Genomic DNA, 21,306 nt, shown 5'->3' with positions numbered 1-21,306 from the left:
GTGGCAGCATCATGCTGTGGTGGTGCTTTGCTGCAGGAGGAACTGGTGCACTTCACAAAATAGATGGCATCATGAGGAAGGAAAATTATGTGGATATATTGAAGCAACATCTCAAGACATCAGTCAGGAAGTTAAAGCTTGGTCGCAAATGGGTCTTCCAAATGGACAATGACCCCAAGCATACTTCCAAAGTTGTGGCAAAATGGCTTAAGGACAACAAAGTCAAGGTATTGGAGTGGCCATCACAAAGCCCTGACCTCAATCCTATAGAACATTTGTGGGAAGAACTGAAAAAGCGTGTGCGGGCAAGGAGGCCTACAAACCTGACTCAGTTACACCAACTCTGTCAGGAGGAATGGGCCTAAATTCACCCAACTTATTGTGGGAAGCTTGAGGAAGGCTACCCGAAACGTTTGACCCAAGTTAAACAATTTAAAGGCAATGCTACCAAATACTAATTGAGTGTATGTAAACTTCTGACCCACTGGGAATGTGATGAAAGAAATAAAAGCTTAAATAAATAATTCTCTCTACTATTATTCTGACATTTCACATTCTTAAAATAAAGTGGTGATCCTAACTGACCTAAGACAGGGACTTTTTACTAGGATTAAATGTCAGGAATTGTGAAAAACTGAGTTTAAATGTATTTAGCTAAGGTGTATGTAAACTTCCGATTTCAACTGTATATGCCTTATATATCACACAATGTCTGGATGCAATATTCTACCCAGAAATATTCAACACTGAAATCTGTTACTCTCGTTATTCCAAAGGCATCTGTGGATCTTTTCTGCTGACAACACTGAAAATTCATATTTGTCTTTAATTCAGCGGTTGATCTAAATGTCAGAAGCTTTCAAGTGGAATGGTTACTTTCTATGTTATAGAGTGGAATGGTTTTTCTGCTGGTGAATCCTGAGGTAGCTCCTCTCTGAGAACCTCTTTCCACAGTGCGTACAGGCGAATGTCCTTTCTCCCGTATGGACCTTCAGGTGCATCTTCAGATGGTGCTGGTGGGAGAACCTCTTCTCACAATGGGGGCAGCTGTAGGGTTTTTCCCCTGTGTGGACCCTCTCGTGCCTCTTCAGGTTGCAGGCCTGGGCGAAGCGCATGTGACACTGGGTACAGTTGAAGGGTTTCTCCCCTGTGTGGACCCTCTGGTGGATCTCCACCTTCTGGGGGCAGCTGAAGCCTTTGTTACAGAACATGCAGAGGAACCTCTTTTCTTTACCGACTGTTGTTGCTCGCCCTCCCTGAGCCTTGGCCCTTTGGACCACTAAGTTCAATACCTGATCGAAAAGGATGTGGCCATGTGAATTGGATGGTGCCATCGACGTGGACACTGGGTCGCGATCCCTGAGTGTGTGTAAAGGTGAGTGGGTCGTCACATTTAGATTTGTCTCTAAGCCTTCCCTGTAGTCTAAGAAGTCACTGGTGTTGCCCTGTGAATGTCCTTCTCCTAAGTGAGTCTCATCTGCTTTCCATGTCAGAGGAGCGTCATCCTCCACTTTCACAGTCACGTCATTTACGACTATAACCTCCCCTTTCTTATCTAGGCACCCTTCAGAGTATACACTACTACTGTACTGGTTCCAGTCCGCTTTCATTGGATTAGTCTGTGTATCTAAGCCCACAGGCATGTCACCAGCTACCATCTCTGTCTCTGTAGCGTATGAACAGGACGGATCATTGTCAGTCTGTAACGCGTCACCTGAGTTCTGATGGGACAAAACCGTCCTCGGACTCAGGTTACCGTGAAGTAAATACTCTGAGAGGGGAGCAGGAGGACAGCCCAGTCGCTCCAGCCCCGTTAAAGTCTCAGTGTCTGTCTCTGACTTGAGGACGGGGTTCAGCGTTCCACTGACCTCCGTGATGCTGCATTGGGCCCTGGGCAGTGCTGGGGCGGTGGTGGGATCCTCCGTGGCTCCAGGGGGTGCTACTCCAGCCACTCCAGTCTGGATGTCTCTGCTGTGCCGTGGGTCCTCCTCTCCTTCAGACCTCTCCAGCTTGACCCCAGGACTTGCATCTTCAGACTGACACAAGAAGAAAGGAGGTCATTTTCGGTACATGAGTAGAATTGGATAACAGTGTCCTAGGGAAGTCTCACAAGCTTCCCTATGGCAGATAAGTGAGGATGTATATGTAAGCACGTAAATAGCTGAGGGGAGCCTTTCTGAAATAAAACGGGACACATTTGATTGACTGTAATTTTGATGTAATCAGGGTCTAAAATGAACACCCACCAAATGCGTGTAGATTTTGACATTGGCGGGTAACAATGTCTAATTCACCGGCCACGTTGGCGGGTGGTCACACTCAGGGCTCTACAGTGCGAGCATTTCATAAAAATAGTTAAGTCAAGTATGGGCGCAAGTGCGAGTTGTGATTTATAGCTAAATACATGCTGCAGTAGCTGTTTTGAAAGTATTTCTGCCGTTTTGTTTCATATCTGGTAATGCAAAAATAAATCAAAATCAAAATGTTATAGCTATCCCACCCAGTGAAGCAACACTGCCTGTCTGGGGGGCTGTGAGTAAAGTGCTGAAATATGTGTTTTTAGAAGCAAAAAGTTTAAAGGTTGGTCAGCCTTAAAAGTTGGTCTAATTTACTTGAAAGTCTACTAAAGTGAGACTTTGTCCTCGTGTTTCTTTTCCATTTACATTGTTTTGTTCACTAGCTAGGTTGCTTTTCAATGTTTGAGTTTGCTTCCACTGCTTGCAAAAAGAGACATGGTCGGTCTCTACTAGTGAGATTGTCACAGGCAACTCCAGTGTCCCTGTTACCAAGGGTTGCAAAATTTTTTTGTCTCTGAAGACTCTGGTCACATAATATTACATTAAATCAAATAATATACCACATTAATACTTACTAGTAATACATTTCTTGTTTTAGAAACATTACTAAGCATGCTCATCTGTTTTATTACATTTATAATGGCGCAAAAAATATTTTGCCGGCTAAAAAAAAAAATCTACCTGCCACAGTGCCTAGTATACAAATACATTATGTTTTAGGCCCTGGATGTAATACTATTACACTAACCTCTATCACGATAACGTGCTGGGTTGAGGTTCCACTCCCCTCATCAACAGTGATTGGTTGGTCATCTCTCCATGTATTGTGTCCTGCTGGCTTCACAAAGCTCCTGTGGCCTCCAGTGAGATGTCCTTCACCTGAGAGTGATTGGTGGAAAAGTTGTGGTTAGGTTAGCTACTGTAAATACTCAACGCTATATTATACACTGAGTGTACAAAACATTAGGAACACCTTCCTAATACTGAGTTGCACCCCCTTTTGCCCTCATAACAGCCTCAACTCGTCGGGGCATGCATGGACTCTACAAGGTGTCGAAAGCGTTCCACAGGGATGCTGGCCCCAGTTGACTCCAATGCTTCCCACAGTTGTGTCAAGTTGGCTAGATGTCCATTGGATGGTGGATCATTCTTGATACACACGAGAAACTGTTGATCTTGAAAAACCAAGCAGCGTTGCAGTTCTTGACACACTCAAACCGGTGCCCCTGGCACCTACTACCATACCCCGTTCAAAGGCACTTCAATCTTTTGTCTTGCCCATTTACCCTCTGAATGGAACACATTTGTCTCAAGGCTTAAAAATCATTCTTTAACCCTTCATGATTGAAGTGGACTTAACAAGTGACATCAATAAGGGATCATAGCTTTCACCTGGAGTCACCTGGTCAGTCTATGTCATGGAAAGATCAGGTGTTCCTAATGTTTTGTACAATCAGTGAACACTTTTGACAGTTTTGACACTGTAGAATTGGTAAGGATGTAAGGTAACACTTTGCATAACTTCTTGATATACTCAGTGGTGTAGTGGAGGGTATCCGCGTATACCCACGTATTTTTCAGTGGGCATTGCATATACTCACTTCTTAATCCCCACTGATACGTATCAAAGTAGTGTAGTGGAAGTATACGCCGTATCAATTAATAAGGCTGATGGAACAGATCAGAATGTTTCGCTTAAAATGTTGATAAACTATTATTTCTTAACCTTCTAGGCGCAGCAATGTACACACGGCGGTAGGCCTATGCGTGAATGTTCCAATATGTAATGGTGGGAAAACACTGTTCTAAAATGCGCTGCATATTTGAGCCGTTTCATGGACAGAAATGGAAATATCCATTACAAATTCTGAAAGAGGGGGATTTAACGATGCAACAACTATTATGTGTTGCTAATATGACTAGGATAATGCCTTTGGCTGCTAGACAATTAAATAAAGTTGAAAGAAAACCAATAGAACAGGAGAACGCATACGAGTAAGTCTTTATAAAAAATAATTACCTCCACCTATGGTGGGATTTTGTCTATAAGCTACTTTGAAGCATAGTATGAAATAAAATGTCCAGGTGTCAAACAACTAAGGAACAGGAAAAATATAGCAATGCTAATGATAGGCTTTCCCAAAAACCTTCTGTATTAAATGTTAACTAGCTACAAAGTAGGCTATGCCTACCTGTCAGAGTGATATGAATATTTGCATCAATCCACTGGCCCTTTATTCTCCATATCAGGTGCAACAGAAACACAGCTAACCAAACAGTGCTAGGTGCCTGCACACTTGAATTAAAGGATAACTACACAAAAATAATACATTTCTTAGATTTTTCCCAGACCTTGAAAGTGGTCTCCTGATGTGGTTCAAGTATTGTTATGGACTTAGAACATACAATTGTCGTTTTCCTGTTTAAAAAAGTGTGACTTTGAGAGCAAAAAAAATGGGGGGGAAATCTGAAACCTGGTCATTTCTGAATCAGTTGACAGCCTCATTTATCGGTTTCAATAGTAGGCCTACTATTAGCCTACTGCACAGTACAGCTTGGGTTGGCCTGACAGTGAAAGACCAATATGGGATTTATGATTTTAGGTCATTCAGAGTGTATGTCACTGTTTATCATCATTTTTCACAAAGGGCACCTTTCCTTCGCTGGGCTGGCCGTTTGGGCAAAATTAGAGTGTACCCACTTCTCCAGGCACCACTACACCCCTGGAGATACTATTTATATATTGAGTGATTATGTTCCATGCATCATATTGTTTTCAATGAGTAAGCATCTGCTAAATGACTAAAATGTAAATGTAAATAATAGGAAATGCAGTAGAATATGATAGTGTCTTTGTGCAAGATACTGTAACTTAGCTAGCTAAGTAATCAGGAGAATTATTGCATACCATCTCAAAACTGACCAAGACCCATTTCTGGTTAACACATCTAAAGTCACACATGCGAAAAGGGGAACCGGGCGACAGACACCCCCTCCAGCCCCTGCCTTCTGCTAAATGTACCTCTTGCCATCCCTCTGAATCGTTCGAGGATCTTGACACTTTTGGGATGACTGGTGAGGACGCGCTCTCGCATTGTCCTCTCTGCGCGTTCCCGTGCCACCTTCAGTTCAAGTAGCTGTAGTTTCCTCCGCAATGCTGTGTTTTCTTTCTGGCTTTGAGTTATTTCCAAACGAAACACTGCATAGTCGTCGTCTACGAGTTTACAGATCTCTGCCACGGCTGCATTCGCTAGCACCTCTATGATGGAGGCTATTTGAGTGTGAAAAACCATAGCCATTGTTAGCAGCTAGCTAGCCTTACCTAGATAACGTTAACATCTATCATCCAAGTCCTGTCTCCAACGCGAATTAAAGACTATATGGGGTAAGTATGTAGTGCTGTGCAGTTAAATGAGTCATATTTTGAATTACATGGTTGTTAAAATGTCTAAATGACAAAAACGCAAACGTGAAAATTGTTCTTGGCCACGTTTACTTCCGTTTATTTCGTCTTTGGAATTTGGTTGGCGGATCACATCCAAATTGTAGGTGCCTACACCGCCACCTACAGTACTGGAGTGTGAGGCCAGTCACAGCCTAGCTACATTAAATGAAATGATCTTAATTAGTCCGGGTCCTCTAAGAAAGTAAAAAATAGCCCTACACATCTACTCATTAAAAACCCACTACCCCATTCCACTACTTTGACCCCATCGTCTCCTGCACCATACTAACGGCCTGTGAGGACAGGACACCACCCCTCAACACTGCCAGTAACTCTTCTAAAGTCAAATCTCATATACCCAAATACATCTCTGCAGCTACCACCACATCTATTTTCTGTAATTTACTTTCCATTTCTGTGGTACAGTTGATAACCATCGCTAAGAAGCCAACCTTACTGAAGCATAACTCACTCGTTACCCTATCCGTCTGTACTTGAACAAATCTACTACCCACTGGGATCCTCTCAGGATACCTCACCCTTGACCCATCCTCCTCCACTTTCTTTACTGCCTCAGCATACGACAACCTCTGCACTACTCTGACTCAGGCCACTTCAATCGGTCTCTCACGCACCGGACACTTCCGATCAACAGCAACATGGGCACCCCTACAGTTAACACACACAACTACACAATCCTCTGTCCCATGCCCTCCTGCACACTTCCCACATCTTGGAATCTCCTTCCTACACACTGCTACACCGGAAACAACGCAGTGGATTTAGCACAAAAGCGCTAACAAGATAACTGATATATCCTAACATGACTTTGTCGGGGAGAGTGACTCAAAACTCAAAAAGGACTGACATTGACTCCTGTTTCACCACCCTCCCCACCGGGTCTGCGACACACAAAATGGCGGGCGTCACAAACACCAGGAATGTTCAACTTCAATTGCTCCATCTCTACACTTAACACTACCGCAGAAATCACTCCTTTCAATGGTGCCCTATTCCTAAGAGCAAAGCAAGAAACAGATTTTGACCCAAGTTGCGTGACATGGAGCGCCTGCTCCCTCTGATCAGAAGAAACACAAACAAATATCACAAGTCCACTACAGGTTACCTTCACTGATTCAACTTCACCCAACTCCTTTTACACTGAAGAGAAAGGATCTTAGCTATTGGTTGTTGTCATAGCTTAAAGGGTGTGGTTAAATAAACAAGTTATGCGCGCTGTTCTTTGAAATACGGTTCTGTTTATTACAGTCACAAAGTCATAAACCCTGCCTATTTCTACAATTTCTCTTCTTAAAATCTGATTTTAAACCTATTAACCTTAACCACACTACTAACCTTATGCATAACCCAGCAATATAAATAAATATGTATGTGAATGATGCGTATAGACAGTATGGACAATATATGAATAGACCAGGCTTGTACAGCAGTAACTACAGTGCATTCAGAAAGTATTCAGACCCCTTCTCCACATTTTGTTACATTACAGCCTTGTTCTAAAATGGATTTCATTATTTTTTTCCCTCATCAATCTACACACAATACCCCATAACGACAAAGTGAAAACAGGTTTTTAGATAAAACAGAAATACCTTATTTACATAAGTATTCAGACCCTTTGCTATGAGACTCGAAATTGAGCTCAGGTGCATCCTGTTTCCATTGATCATCCTTGAGATGTTTCTACAACTTGATTGGAGTCCACCTGTGGTACATTTAATTGATTGGACATGATTTGGAAAGGCACACACCTGTCTATTTAAGGTCCCACAGTTGACAGTGCATGTCAGAGCAAAAACCAAGCCATGAGGTCGAAGAAATTGTCCGTAGACTAAGGTTAACCTTCCAACAGGACAACGACCCTAAGCACACAGCCAAGACAACGCAGGAGTGGCTTCGGGACAAGTCTCTGAATGTTCTTGAGTGGCCCAGCAGAGCCCTGACTTGAACCTGATCGAACATCTCTGGGGAGACCTGAAAATAGAGGTGCAGCGACGCTCCCCATCCAACCTGACAGAGCTTGAGAGGATCTGCAGAGAAGAATGGGAGAAACTTGCCAAATACAGGTGTGCCAAGCTTGTAGCGTCATACCCAAGAAGACTCGAGGCTGTAATCGCTGCCAAATGTGTTTCAACAAAGTACTGAGTAAAGGGTCTGAATACTTATGTAAATGTGATAATTCCGTGTTTTATTTTAAATGAAGTTGCTAAAATGTCTAAAACCGTGTTTTTGCTTTATCATTATGGGGTATTGTGTGTAAATTGATGAGGGGAAAAAACTAACAAAATGTGGAAAAAGTCAAGGGTTCTGAAAACCTTCAAATGCACTGTATTTTGCAGAATTGCCCATTGTTGATACTGTATGTGTGTGAATGAGATTTAAAACATGAACACATGTCCATTTGGAAGACCCATTTGCAACCAAGCTTTAACTTCCTAACTGATGTCTTGAGATTTTGCTTCAATATATCCACATAATTTTCCTTCCTCATGATGCCATCTATTTTGTGAAGTGCACCAGGCCCTCCTGCAGCAAAGCACCCCCTCAACATGATGCTGACACCCCCGTGCTTCACGGTTGGGATGGTGTTCTTCGGCTTGCAACAACCCCCTTTTTCCTCCAAACATAACGATGGTCATTATGGCCAAACAGTTCTATTTTTGTTTTATCAGACCAGAGGACATTTCTCCAAAAATTATGATCTTTGTCCCCATGTGCAGCTGCAAACCGTAGTCTGTCTTTTTTATGGTGGTTTTGGAGCAGTGGCTTCTTCCTTGCTGAGCGGCCTTTCAGGTTATGTCGATATAGGACTCGTTTTACTGTAGATACTTTTGTACCCGTTTCCTCCAGCATCTTCACAAGGTCCTTTGCTGTTGTTCTGGGATTGATTTGCACTTTTCGCACCAAAGTACATTCATCTCTAGGAGACAGAACGCGTCTCCTTCCTGAGCGGTATGACGGCTGCGTGGTCCCATGGTGTTTATACTTGCGTACTATTGTTTGTACAGATGAACGTGGTACCTTCAGGTGTTTGGAAATTGCTCCCAAGGATGAACCAGACTTGTGGAGGTCTACAATTGTTTTTCTGAGGTCTTGGCTGATTTCTTTTGATTTTCCCATGATGTCAAGCAAAGAGGCACTGAGTTTGAAGGTAGGCCTTGAAATACATCCACAGGTACACCTCCAATTGACGTCAATTAGCCTATCAGAAGCTTCTAAAGCCATGACATCTTTTTCTGGAATTTTCCAAGCTGTTTAAAGGCACAGTCAACTTAGTGTATGTAAACTTCTGACCCACTGGAATTGTGATACAGTGAATTATAAGTGAAATAATCTGTCTGTAAACAATTGTTGGAAAAATTACTTGTGTCATGCACAAAGTAGATGTCCTAACTGACTTGCCAAAACTATAGTTTGTTAACAAGAAATTTGTGGAGTGGTTGAAAAACAAGTTTTAATGACTCCAACCTAAGTGTATGTAAACGTCCGACTTCAACTGTAGGTGGAACTACTGACTACTATCTAAAAAATGTGGGGGCGTTGCCACTAGCCCATTATTCATTATGATCTAAAAGGCTAAACTGATCCTAGATCAGCACTCCTACTCTGAGAGGCTTTGTGGATACGGGCCCTGACCTAATACCATTCAGACAGTAGTTCACAGTGGGCTCACCTCAGTGCTGCTCAGCTGGTTCCTCTGTGGGTTCAGGAGGTGGTGTTCCCCAGAACCTCACCCTCCTCTTCCTTCACCAGCAGCACCTCTGGACCCTCCTCCTCCTGGAAGAGACAAGTGATACAGACAAACACTCCCTCAGGTACGCACACACAGAAAATAAACACACTTTCAACATGGAGTGTTAACCCATCCCCACTATGTTTGAGTCCTTTACTGTAGTTACAGAATGACTTCATTGTTGTTAAACCCATCATGGTGGACATAAATATGATGTTGTGGGTAAATATGAGTCAGCTATGATAAGTCAAGTCATCATCAGACAAACCTGACTAAACTATGTTGAGGTGTACAGTAGGTGTTTGTTAGTGTGTGGGTATGTGTAGGTATATTTAGAAAGTGTGTATTGATTATAAAGCGCTGTCAGGTGTATGCAGAATAGGGTGAGATCAGATGTGATGTATACGTAAGAGTCTCAATGAAAGTCTTAGAATGAAAAGTCCCATTTTGCCTTTATTAAACATAAAACAAGTATTAAATACACAATATGAAAACTACAAATACACATCTCTCTGCGTGCCTGGCAGACATCCCAGCTTAATGTCGGCCCAGCACCTCAAGCTCAACAAGAAGGAGCTGCTCTTCCTCCAAGGGAAGGCCTGCCCGCTCCAAGACCTCTCCATTACGGTTGACAACACCACAGTGCCCTCCTCCCAGAGTGCAAAGAACCTTGACGTGACCCTGGACAACACCCTGTCATTCTCTGCAAACCTCAAAGCAGTGACTCGCTCCTGCAGGTTCATGCTCTACAACATCCGTAGAGTACGACCCTTCTTCACGCGGCGCAGGTCCTAATCCAGGCTCTTGTCATCTCCCATCTAGACTAATGGAACTCTGTTGGCTGGGCTCCCTGCTTGGGCCATCAAACCCCTGCAACTTATCCAGAACGCCGCAGCCTGCCTGTGTTCAACCTTCCCAAGTCACCCCAATCCTCCACTGGCTTCCAGTCAAAACTCACATCCACTACAAGACCATGGTGCTTGCCTACAGAGCAGCAAGGGGAACTGCCCCTCCCTACCTTCAGGCTATGCTCAAACCCTACACCCCAACCCGAACACTCCGTTCTGCCACGTCTTGTCTCTTGACTGTCCCACCCCTACGGGGGATCAGCTCCCGCTCAGCCCAATCAAAGCTCTTCTCTGTCCTGGCACCCCAATAATGGAACCAGCTTCCACGTGAAGCTAGGACACCAGAGTCCCTGCCCATCTTCTGAAAATGTTTGAAACCACATCTCTTCAAAGAGTATCTTAAATAAATCCCATCTTAAATGAAGCCCCCTCCCAGTGGAAACATTTTTATTTTCCTACTAGCACTACTTTGAGGATTTTTAAGAAGAATGTACTAATTGTAAGTCACTCTGGATAAGAACGTATGCTAAATGACTAACATGTAAATGTTAAATGTAATGTCTCAACTAAAAATCTGCATGAACTTGATCAACTGCATTAATTTTCTTGGGAAAATAATTAAGTAGTTGAATGGAAGTAATGAAATAGGCATTTGTGAACATCATACAAACAATATGCAACATACTTTTTAGGCTTATACAGTACCAGTCAAAAGTTTGGACACACCTACTCATTCAAGGGTTTTACTTTATCTTTACTATTTTCTACATTGTAGAATAATAGTGAAGACATCAAAACTATGAAACAACACATATGGAATCATGTAGTAACCAAAAAAGTGTTAAACAAATCAAAATATATATTTTATATTTGAGATTATTCAAATAGCCACCCTTTGCCTTGATGACAGCTTTGCACAAGCTTGGCATTCTCTCAACCAGCTTCATGAGGTAGTCACCTGGAACGCATTTCAATTAACAGGTGTGCTTTGTTAAAAGTTACATTGTGGAATTTCTTTCCTTCTTAATGTGTTTGAGCCAATCAGTTGTATTGTGACAAGGTAGTGGGGATATACAGAAGATAGCCCTATTTGGTAAAAGACCAAGTCCATATTATGGCAAGAACAGCTCAAATAAGCAAAGAGAAACGACAGTCCATCATTACTTTAAGATATGAAGGTCAGTCAATACGGAACATTTCAAGAACTTTGAAAGTTTCTTCAAGTGCAGTCGCAAAAACCATCAAGCGCTATGATGAAACGGGCTCTCATGACGACTGCCACAGGAATGGAAGACCCAGATTTGCTGCAGAGGATAAGGTCATTAGAGTTACCAGCCTCAGAAATTGCAGCCCAAATAAATGCTTCACAGAGTTCAAGACACATCTCAACATCAACTGTTCAGAGGAGACAGTGTGAATCAGGCCTTCATGGTCGAATTGCTGCAAAGAAACCACTACTAAAGGACACCAATAAGAAGAAGAGACCTGCTTGGGCCAAGAAACACGAGCAATGGACATTAGACTGGTGGAAATGTGTCCTTTGGTCTGGAGTCCAAATTGGGGATTTTTGGTTCCAACCGCCGTGTCTTTGTGAGACGCGGTGTGGGTGAACGGATGATCTCTGCATGTGTAGTTCCCACCGTAAAGCATGGAGGAGGTGTTATGGTGTGGGGGTGCTTTGTTTGTGACACTGTCTGTGATTTATTTAGAATTCAAGGCACACTTAACCAGCATGGCTACCACAGCATTCTGCAGCGATTCGCCATCCCATCTGGTTTTCGCTGAGTGGGACTATCATTTGTTTTTCAACAGGACAATGACCCAACACACCTCCAGGCTGTGTATGGGCTATTTTACCAAGAAAGAGAGTGAAGGAGCTCCATCCAATTGAGATGGTTTGGGATGAGTTGGACAGCAGAGTGAAGGAAAAGTAGCCAACAAGTGCTCAGCATATGTGGGAACTCCTTCAAAGACTGTTGGTAAAGCATTCCAGGTGAAGCTGGTTGAGAGAATGCCAAGAGTGTGCAAAGCTGTCATCAACGCAAAGGGTGGCTATTTGTTTAACACTTTTTCAGTTACTACATGATTCCATATGTGTTATTTCATAGTTTTGATGTCTTCACTATTATTCTACAATGTAGAAAATAGTAAAAATAAAGAAATACTATTGAATGAGTAGGTGTGTCCAAACTCTCTCTCATATATATATATATATATATACACATACACACACACACACACACAAGCTACCATTCAAAAGTTTGGGGTCACTTAAATGTCCCTGTTTTCGAAAGAAAATAACATTTTGTCCATTAAAATAACATCAAATTGATCAGAAATACAGTGTAGACATTGTTAACGTTGTAAATGGCTATTGTAGCTGAAAACGGCTGATTTGTTATGGAATGTCTACATAGGCGTACAGAGGCCCATTATCAACAACCATCAGTCCTGTGTTCCAATGGCACGTTGGGTTTGCTAATCCAAGTTTATCATTTTCTCGCATGGAATAGCCTTCATTTCTCAGAACAAGAATAGGCTGACGAGTTTCAGAAGAAAGTTATTTGTTTCTGGTCATTTTGAGCCTGTAATAAAACTCACAATTGCTGATGCTCCAGATACTCAACTAGTCTCAAGAGGGACAGTTTTATTGCTTCTTTAAATCAGCACAACAGTTTTCAGCTGTGCTAACAAAATTGCAAAATGGTTTTCTAATGATAAACTTGGATTAGCAAACACAACGTGCCATTGGAACACAGGACTGATGGTTGCTGATAATGGGCCTCTGTACGCCTATGTAGATATTCCATAAAAAATCAGCCGTTTCCAGCTACAATAGCCATTTACAACATTAACAATGTCTACACTGTATTTCTGATCAATTTCATGTTATTTTAATGGACAAAAAAATTGCTTTTCTTTCAAAAACAAGGACATTTCTACGTGACCCCAAATGTTGAACGGTAGTGTACATGTTTATATATATGCCTTATATATCACACAATGGCTGAATGAATTCTACCCAGGAATATTCATCACTGAAATCTGTTACTCTCATTATTACAAAGGCATCTGTGGATCTTTTCTGCTGACAATGAAATGAAAAAGAATATTCTACTGTAATGCAGGGTTTCAGGTATTGAGTGGAATGGTTACTTTCTATGTTCTAGTGGAATGGTTTTTCAGCTGGTGTATCCTGAGGTAGCTCCTCTCTGAAAACCTCTTCCCGCAGTGCGTACACGCGAACAGCCTTTCTCCATGTGGACCTTCAGGTGCATCTTCAGCTGGTTCTGGTGGGAAAACCTATTTTCACACTGGGAGCAGCTGTAGGATTTCTCGCCTGCGTGGATCCTCTGGTGCCTCTTCAGGCTAGACGAATGGGAGAAGTGCATATGACACTGGGTACAGCTGAAGGGTTTCACCCCTGTGTGGACCCTCTGGTGGATCTTTAGGTTGCCAGCCTGGGCAAAGCGCATGTGACACTGGGTACAGCTGAAGGGTTTCACACCTGTGTGGACCCTCTGGTGGATCTCCACCTTCTGGAGGCAACTGAAGCCTTTGTTACAGAACATGCAGAGGAACCGTTTCTCTTTACTATTGCCTGATGTTGCGCCCCCTCCCTGAGCCTTGGCCCTTTGGTCCTTTGAGTTTAATACCTGATCGAAAAGGACGCGGCTGTGTGAATCCGAAGGCCCCATTGACGTGGACACTGGGTCGCGATCCCTGAACGCGTGTAAAGGGGAGTGGGTGGCGACATTTGGATTTGTCTCTAAGCTTTCCCTATAATCTAAGAAATCTCTGCCTTGTGAGTGTCCTTCTCCTAAGTGAGTCATGTCTGCATTCCATGTCAGAGGAACGTCTCCATCCACTTTCACAGTCACTTCATCTACGACTATAACCTCCCTTTTCTCATCTAGGCACCCTTCAGAGTATACACTACTACTGTACCGGTTCCAGTCCCCTCTAGACAGATCAGTCTCAGTCTGTGTCTCTAAACCCAAGGGCATGTTGCCAGAGTCCATCTCTGTAGTGTAAGAACAAGACAGATCATCACCACTAGGGCCTAACGTGTCACCATCACCACAGGAATTAACCGTCCTCTGGCTCTGGTGAAATACCGGAAAGTATTCTGAGCCGGGAGAAGGAGGACAGCCCAGTGGCCCCAGCCTCTCTGGGTCTGATCCGTGGTCAGATCCTGTGTATAAGAGCCTTTGTGTTACAGTTAAAGTCTCCGTGGCTGTCTCTGACTTGAGGACCGCGTTCGGCGTTCCACTGACCTCCGTGATGCTGCATCGGGTGCTGGGCGGTGCTGGGGCAGTGGTGGAGTCATCCGTGGCTATAGGGGGCGCTCCAACTGCTCCAGTCTGAATGTTTCTGCTGTGCCGTGGGTCCTCCTCTCCTTCAGACTTCTCCAGCTTGACTCCAGGACCTGCAGCCTCTGCATCTGCAGACTGACACAAGAAGAGAGGATGTTATTATCGGTACATGAGTTGAATTGGATAACAATGTGGTAGGGAAGTCTCACAAGCTCCCCTATGGCAGATAAATTAGGATGTACATGTAAGCAAGTGAATCGGTGATGGAAGCCCTTCTGGAAAAAAAAACGGGCCACATTTTATTTACAAAGTAACTGGAATTTGTTATGCAACACTATTACACTAACCTCTATCACGATAACGTTCTTGGTTGAGGTTCCACTCCCCTCATCAACAGTGATTGGTTGGTCATCTCTCCATGTATTGCGTCCCGCTGGCTTCGCAAAGCTCCTGTGGCCTCCAGTGAGATGCCCTTCACCTGAGAGAATGATGGGGGGGGGGGGAGGAGAGGTGGTTAGGTTAACTACTGTCAATGCTATATTGTACACTATCAACAGTTTTTGGTATGTTCTACACTATTGTCACTGTCTAGAATTGGCAAGGATGTAAGGTAACACTTTGCATAACTTCTTGATATACTATTTATAGATCGATTGATTATGTTCCATGCGTCATTGTTTTCAATTAGTAAATAATAGGAACTTAGTAAATCAAAAATGTGGATAGAATATGATAGTGTCTTAGTGCAATATAGTTAACTAATCAAGGGAATTATTGAATACTATCCAAAAACTGAGCAAGACCCAATATTGGTTAACACATTTTAAGTCACACATGCGCAGAGGGGAAGGGGGCGATAGGCAGTTCTGCCTTCTGAAAAATGTACCTCTTGCCATTCCTCTGTTTCGGTCAAGGATCTTGACACTACTGGGAAGACTGCCGAGGACGCGCTCCCGTGACACCTTCAGTTCGAGTAGCTGTAGTTTCCTCCGCAATGCCGTGTTTTCTTTCTGGCTTTGAGTTATTTCCAAACGTAACACTGCATAGTCGTTGTCTACGAGTTTACAGATCTCTGCCACGGCTGCATTCGCTAGCACCTCCATGATGGAAGCTATTTGAGTGTGAAAAACCATACAGTTAGCCATTGTTAGCAGCTAGATAGCGTTACCGTCTATCAACCAAGTCCTGTCTCCAACACGAATTAAACACTACCTGGGAAAAGTATGTGATGCTGTGCAGTTAAATTAGTCATATTTGGAGTTACATGGTTTCAATAAACGTCGAAATAACAACGCTAACATGGAAATAGTTCATGGTCAATGTTCACTTCCGTTTAAACTGAAGAGAAAGGACCTTATTGGTAGGCGTCATAGCTCAAAGGGTGTGGTTAAATGAGAAAGGTACGCGCGCTGTCATTTGATTTACGGTACTGCTTATAGGCGAGTTAGCTGACAAAGTCACGAAAACTATGTGCGCGCTTCCATGGGGCAGAAGTCAGCGTGTTGTGATTCTGGATGGCCAGATTGTTACCAGGAATGACAAGAAACTGCCTTATGTGGAATAATAAGTAGCTCGTTTCATCTTGTTCTTGATACCATGTCTTGTTTTGAGTTGTTTTGACTTATTTCATGTCAATACTAATATGGCTAAAAGTCCCTGGCTAGCTAACCAACAACTGTAACGATGTATTTGAGATACAAGTGCTCATTGTACAAATGTATTTATGTTTTCAATAAACATTGGAGACAAAATATAGCTTACATGTTGTCAACAATCTAAGCCAACCCCATCTGTTTTGCCCCATAGTTGTGCATGCGTTGGTTTTGTTGCTAAACAACCAACCCATCTATTACAATACACATAAAATCTCCTTAAATCAGTATCTTTCAAGATGAGAGCAGACTTGTTTTAAAAAAAACAGCATGTTAGCAAGAATAGAGTAGAAAATAATATATTGACTTTATTCCATCTACATCACCCCAGTAAGGTAATTAAACTATCCTTGTTCTAGCCTAGATTTACTGTCTCTCTAAAAACAGGTATTTACACAAGCCTGTTTCAAATGACAAGTTAACAAAGGGTCAATAAGGGGTATGTGGTTAATTACCCTCTTACCCCAAGACACTTCACATGATAACTATAATATGTCAGCTAAAGAATGGTTCCCAGATATCCCCTGTGTACATCTCAAGCCACACTGCAACAATTTCACCCCATTGTGGACACTCCTATGTCTGGTAAAGCTAGTCAGGAAGGAGAAGCTCTTGTAACATAATTTGTACTTGAAGGGCCTCTCCTTGGTGTGAACGGTCTGCTGCGTCTCCATATAGTTCCCCTCAATGAAGCACTTCCCACACATGGAGTAGGACTATGGCTTGTCGGCGTCTGTCCTAATGTTCGGCCTCCCACATTTTGACCAAATGACACCAGAGGAGGTAGAAGTAGGAGCCACCACAATCAGGTGGTTAGTCGTTAAGCTCCCTCCTTGACCTCTAGCCATTGTTTGGGTGTTGTAGAGATTGTGTGATATGTTATAGGCTAGGTACCTTTTGTGGTGAACGCCCATCCTGACCCTGTCTGTATTGGTTGGGTAACTCTGAGGTAGCTGAGGAAGGTTAGATCCAGGCCCAGGCTTTGTATGAACCCATTCACCAGGCATTAGATCAGATCCTGAAAGAGAAGACCAACTTCCTGTTAAGCTCTGTTCATCATGGATACTGTGGTGTTTGTATCATAGTAACAGGAGGGTCTATATCTATCAGCTTCCTCCCTCCACTGACTGTGAAGAGAAGGGTCTGGGCTGCAGACTGAATACCTGATTGGAGCCTCTGGGTAAATCATTTGAATTCAATCAGTTTTTGACAGCACCCCTTTTGATTGGAATGAAACTTTCCATACATATTTGCCCAATGTAGAAGTGCTCAGAAAGTGACTTTTTGGAGCTGAATGCAAAAACATTCAAGAGGTTTGGAACCGGTTCAGGGAACAGAACCGGAAATGAACAGAATCGGGGGAAAAGTAATCTCTAGTGTTCCGGAACAGAACCGTTATTTTCAAATCTTGAGAACCGGCTAATAACATTATTTTAAGTTCTCAGTATGTTTTTCATTCCCACAGAAAATGGCATCAAAGCATCTATGCAAAGCACTCACTGTCACTCAGAAACGTATCCTTCCAGTGTCTGCCTGCCAGCTTTTTCTAGGCTAGTTAAGGATACTATTAGCTATCACGTTTCACAAAGTTCCTCCATATTAGCCGCTCCTCCATAGGAAACTAGCTAGTATATAATTATGTAATTCAGTGAAGTAGGAATGACAGGCCTACTACTAATATCTTAAAGACGTTATAATGCATGTCATATCATGATGATAAGCGCTTCAAGCCAAGCCTCCTCGATGGCTACCCATCTCTCTTGCTCTCTCCCCACCCGCAAAATGTCACTTGATCCCTACGCTTGTCTGTCCATCAAGCATGTAAACAATTAGCTTGCCTGGTCTATAGCAAGCTGCTCTGATTGGTGGAGTAATCTAAATGTATAATTTATGTTGATTTCACAAGTTCAAAAGGAACAGAAAGGAACGATATAAACCTGTATTTTCAAACTTTATTTTGACGGGTTCAGAACTTTCTTTTGCTGGTCGGAACTGTGGAACGGAATGAAAAAAATAGTGGTTCTGTTCAGAGTGAAACGATTGGAAAATAATTTCGGTTACACTGTTTTGCACACCCCACCATACATTTACATTACATTTACGTCATTTAGCAGACGCTCTTATCCAGAGCGACTTACAAATTGGTGCATTCACCCTATAGCCAGTGGGATAACCACTTTACAATTTTTACTTTTTTTAAACAAAAATTTGGGGGGTAGAATGATTACTTTATCCTATCCCAGGTATTCCTTAAAGAGGTGGGGTTTCAAATGTCTCCGGAAGGTGGTGAGTGACTCCGCTGTCCTGGCGTCGTGAGGGAGCTTGTTCCACCATTGGGGTGCCAGAGCAGCGAACAGTTTTGACTGGGCTGAGCGGGAACTATGCTTCCGCAGAGGAAGGGGAGCCAGCAGGCCAGAGGTGGATGAACGCAATGCCCTCGTTTGGGTGTAGGGACTGATCAGAGCCTGAAGGTACGGAGGTGCCGTTCCCCTCACAGCTCCATAGGCAAGCACCATGGTCTTGTAACAGATGCAAGCTTCAACTGGAAGCCAGTGGAGTGTGCGGAGGAGCGGGGTGACGTGAGAGAACTTGGGAAGGTTGAACACCAGACGGGCTGCGGCATTCTGGATGAGTTGTAGGGGTTTAATGGCACAGGCAGGGAGCCCAGCCAACAGCGAGTTGCAGTAATCCAGACGGGAGATGACAAGTGCCTGGATTAGGACCTGTGCTGCTTCCTGTGTAAGGCAGGGTCGTACTCTCCGAATGTTGTAGAGCATGAACCTGCAGGATCGGGTCACCGCCTTGATGTTAGCGGAGAACGACAGGGTGTTGTCCAGGGTCACGCCAAGGCTCTTCGCACTCTGGGAGGAGGACACAACGGAGTTGTCAACCGTGATGGCGAGATCATGGAACGGGCAGTCCTTCCCCGGGAGGAAGAGCAGCTCCGTCTTGCCAAGGTTCAGCTTGAGGTGGTGATCCGTCATCCATACTGATATGTCTGCCAGACATGCAGAGATGCGATTCGCCACCTGGTTATCAGAAGGGGGAAAGGAGAAGATTAGTTGTGTATCGTCAGCGTAGCAATGATAGGAGAGGCCATGTGAGGATATGACAGAGCCAAGTGACTTGGTGTATAGCGAGAATAGGAGAGGGCCTAGAACTGAGCCCTGGGGGACACCAGTGGTGAGAGCACGTGGTGCGGAGACAGCTTCTCGCCACGCCACTTGGTAGGAGCGACCGGTCAGGTAGGACGCAATCCAAGAGTGAGCCGCGCCGGAGATGCCCAGCTCGGAGAGGGTGGAGAGGAGGATCTGATGGTTCACAGTATCAAAGGCAGCAGACAGGTCTAGAAGGACAAGAGCAGAGGAGAGAGAGTTAGCTTTAGCAGTGCGGAGAGCCTCCGTGACACAGAGAAGAGCAGTCTCAGTTGAATGACCAGTCCTGAAACCTGACTGGTTTGGATCAAGAAGGTAATTCTGAGAGAGATAGCAAGAGAGTTGGCTAAAGACGGCACGCTCAATAGTTTTGGAAAGAAAAGAAAGAAGGGATACTGGTCTGTAGTTGTTGACATCAGAGGGATCGAGTGTTGGTTTTTTGAGAAGGGGTGCAACTCTCGCTCCATACATCCATGTCTTCATCACTCGAAAGATAAACGGTTGAGATTTATATAATTTAAAAGCTTGTTTACGCGTTTTTAGATCATTTACGTTAAAGGTAGACTCAGCGAAATGAAGTTGCCACGAGTAGCACCAGGACCACAGATATTGAGATGAGCGAGATGCAAGACTTCGCTCTCACACAGTCACACACAGTATCTGCATATGCGCAAGGGTTCATTTCACGTTGTTCACAGCGTGATAGCCAGGGCACCAAAACAGCGGAGGAGTTGACCCTTTGCGCTTCAACGCTCTTAGTTGTTGCGGAAATTGACCCACTATGCTGTTTACTTTGGATCTACGTTATTTCTCAGTCTACCTTTAGTTTTAAAAATTACAATTTTTATTAAAACAATTTTTTTTATAGAAATAATAAAATAGTTTGACAGCACTGTTTGTAAGCTTTTTAATAATATCAAACTCAACCGTTAAACTTTTCCAATGATGAAGACATGGATGTCTCATGGTATGGTGGGGTATGCAAAATAGGTAAACTTTGAGCACCTTTATCTCCTGAATGTTTTGACATTAAGGTCCAAAAAGTCACTTTCTGACCACATCTTCCATTGGAAAACATGTATGGAAAGTTTTGTTTCAATCAAAAGGGATGCTGTCAAAAAGTTATTGAATTTAAATGGATTTACCCCTCTGTCTCTCTGATGACCACCAGGACTGAGGTTGTTCAGTCCACCTGTTGTGTTCTGTGTGGTGGTTGTGGTGGATTCTCTGTCCCTCGTGATTTGGTCCTGGTTCTGACTCGGGAAGGAAGAGCGAAGGCTCCTGATCCAGGGTTCTGATCCGGGGCCAGGGTTTGTGACCAGCCAGCTGAGGTCCAGTCTATCCCACCAGTAACACCGAATATCAGCAGGTCCTCATGGACTGCAGACTGTAAACACAAATTGTACAGAAGAGCATATAAAGGTTTATAGTCTTTGATGTACACACAGAAACATGACATGATATTATAAAATATTAACCACAATCAATACCGATCTCTAACACGGTGATTCAAGTATCTAACAATATGGAGCCATTGGAGTTTATTATAAAAAATGCTCCATATGTGTTCATTCAAGAATGAAGTATAATGTTTTGGTTCGACTGAGATAAGGAAACCTCAGTCCCTGCAATGATACAAAAATAACCAAGTCAATCAGCACAGAGTCCATTTTGTATTTAATTTCAACAAAATGGTCATGCACTCACATAAAGTAGAATTACACAGAAGTAGAATAACTTACATTTTCTGTAAATCTTCTACCCCCGCTTTGATCAAATTAATTTTAGAATACTTTGGAAAAGGTTCAACATTACATTACACACATCTTCACTACTTCA

At 43.2% G+C, this 21,306-nt stretch overlaps 2 protein-coding genes across 2 annotated transcripts; both read right to left on the bottom strand.

The window, feature by feature from the left end:
• Positions 1 to 759: 759 nt before the first annotated feature.
• On the bottom strand, positions 760 to 3,081 carry LOC123481648 (zinc finger protein 235-like). Its single transcript, XM_045206372.1, has 2 exons — positions 3,046 to 3,081; positions 760 to 2,036 (listed from the first exon to the last, which is right to left on the bottom strand). Exon 2 carries the CDS (start codon positions 1,656 to 1,658, stop codon positions 885 to 887), a length of 774 nt encoding a protein of 257 aa, XP_045062307.1. The 5' UTR covers positions 1,659 to 2,036; positions 3,046 to 3,081; the 3' UTR covers positions 760 to 884.
• Positions 3,082 to 13,262: 10,181 nt separating this feature from the next.
• LOC121535941 (zinc finger protein 879-like) lies at positions 13,263 to 15,014 on the bottom strand. The gene is made up of 2 exons (XM_041843158.2): positions 15,008 to 15,014; positions 13,263 to 14,795 (listed from the first exon to the last, which is right to left on the bottom strand). Exon 2 carries the CDS (start codon positions 14,364 to 14,366, stop codon positions 13,527 to 13,529), a length of 840 nt encoding a protein of 279 aa, XP_041699092.2. The 5' UTR covers positions 14,367 to 14,795; positions 15,008 to 15,014; the 3' UTR covers positions 13,263 to 13,526.
• Positions 15,015 to 21,306: the final 6,292 nt, after the last annotated feature.

This window comes from Coregonus clupeaformis, chromosome 22 (assembly GCF_020615455.1).
Source record: "Coregonus clupeaformis isolate EN_2021a chromosome 22, ASM2061545v1, whole genome shotgun sequence".
NCBI classification, from domain to species: Eukaryota; Metazoa; Chordata; class Actinopteri; order Salmoniformes; family Salmonidae; genus Coregonus; species Coregonus clupeaformis.
Note: the sequence above shows the minus strand (reverse complement) of the source record. Positions and strands in the feature narration are given on the sequence as shown.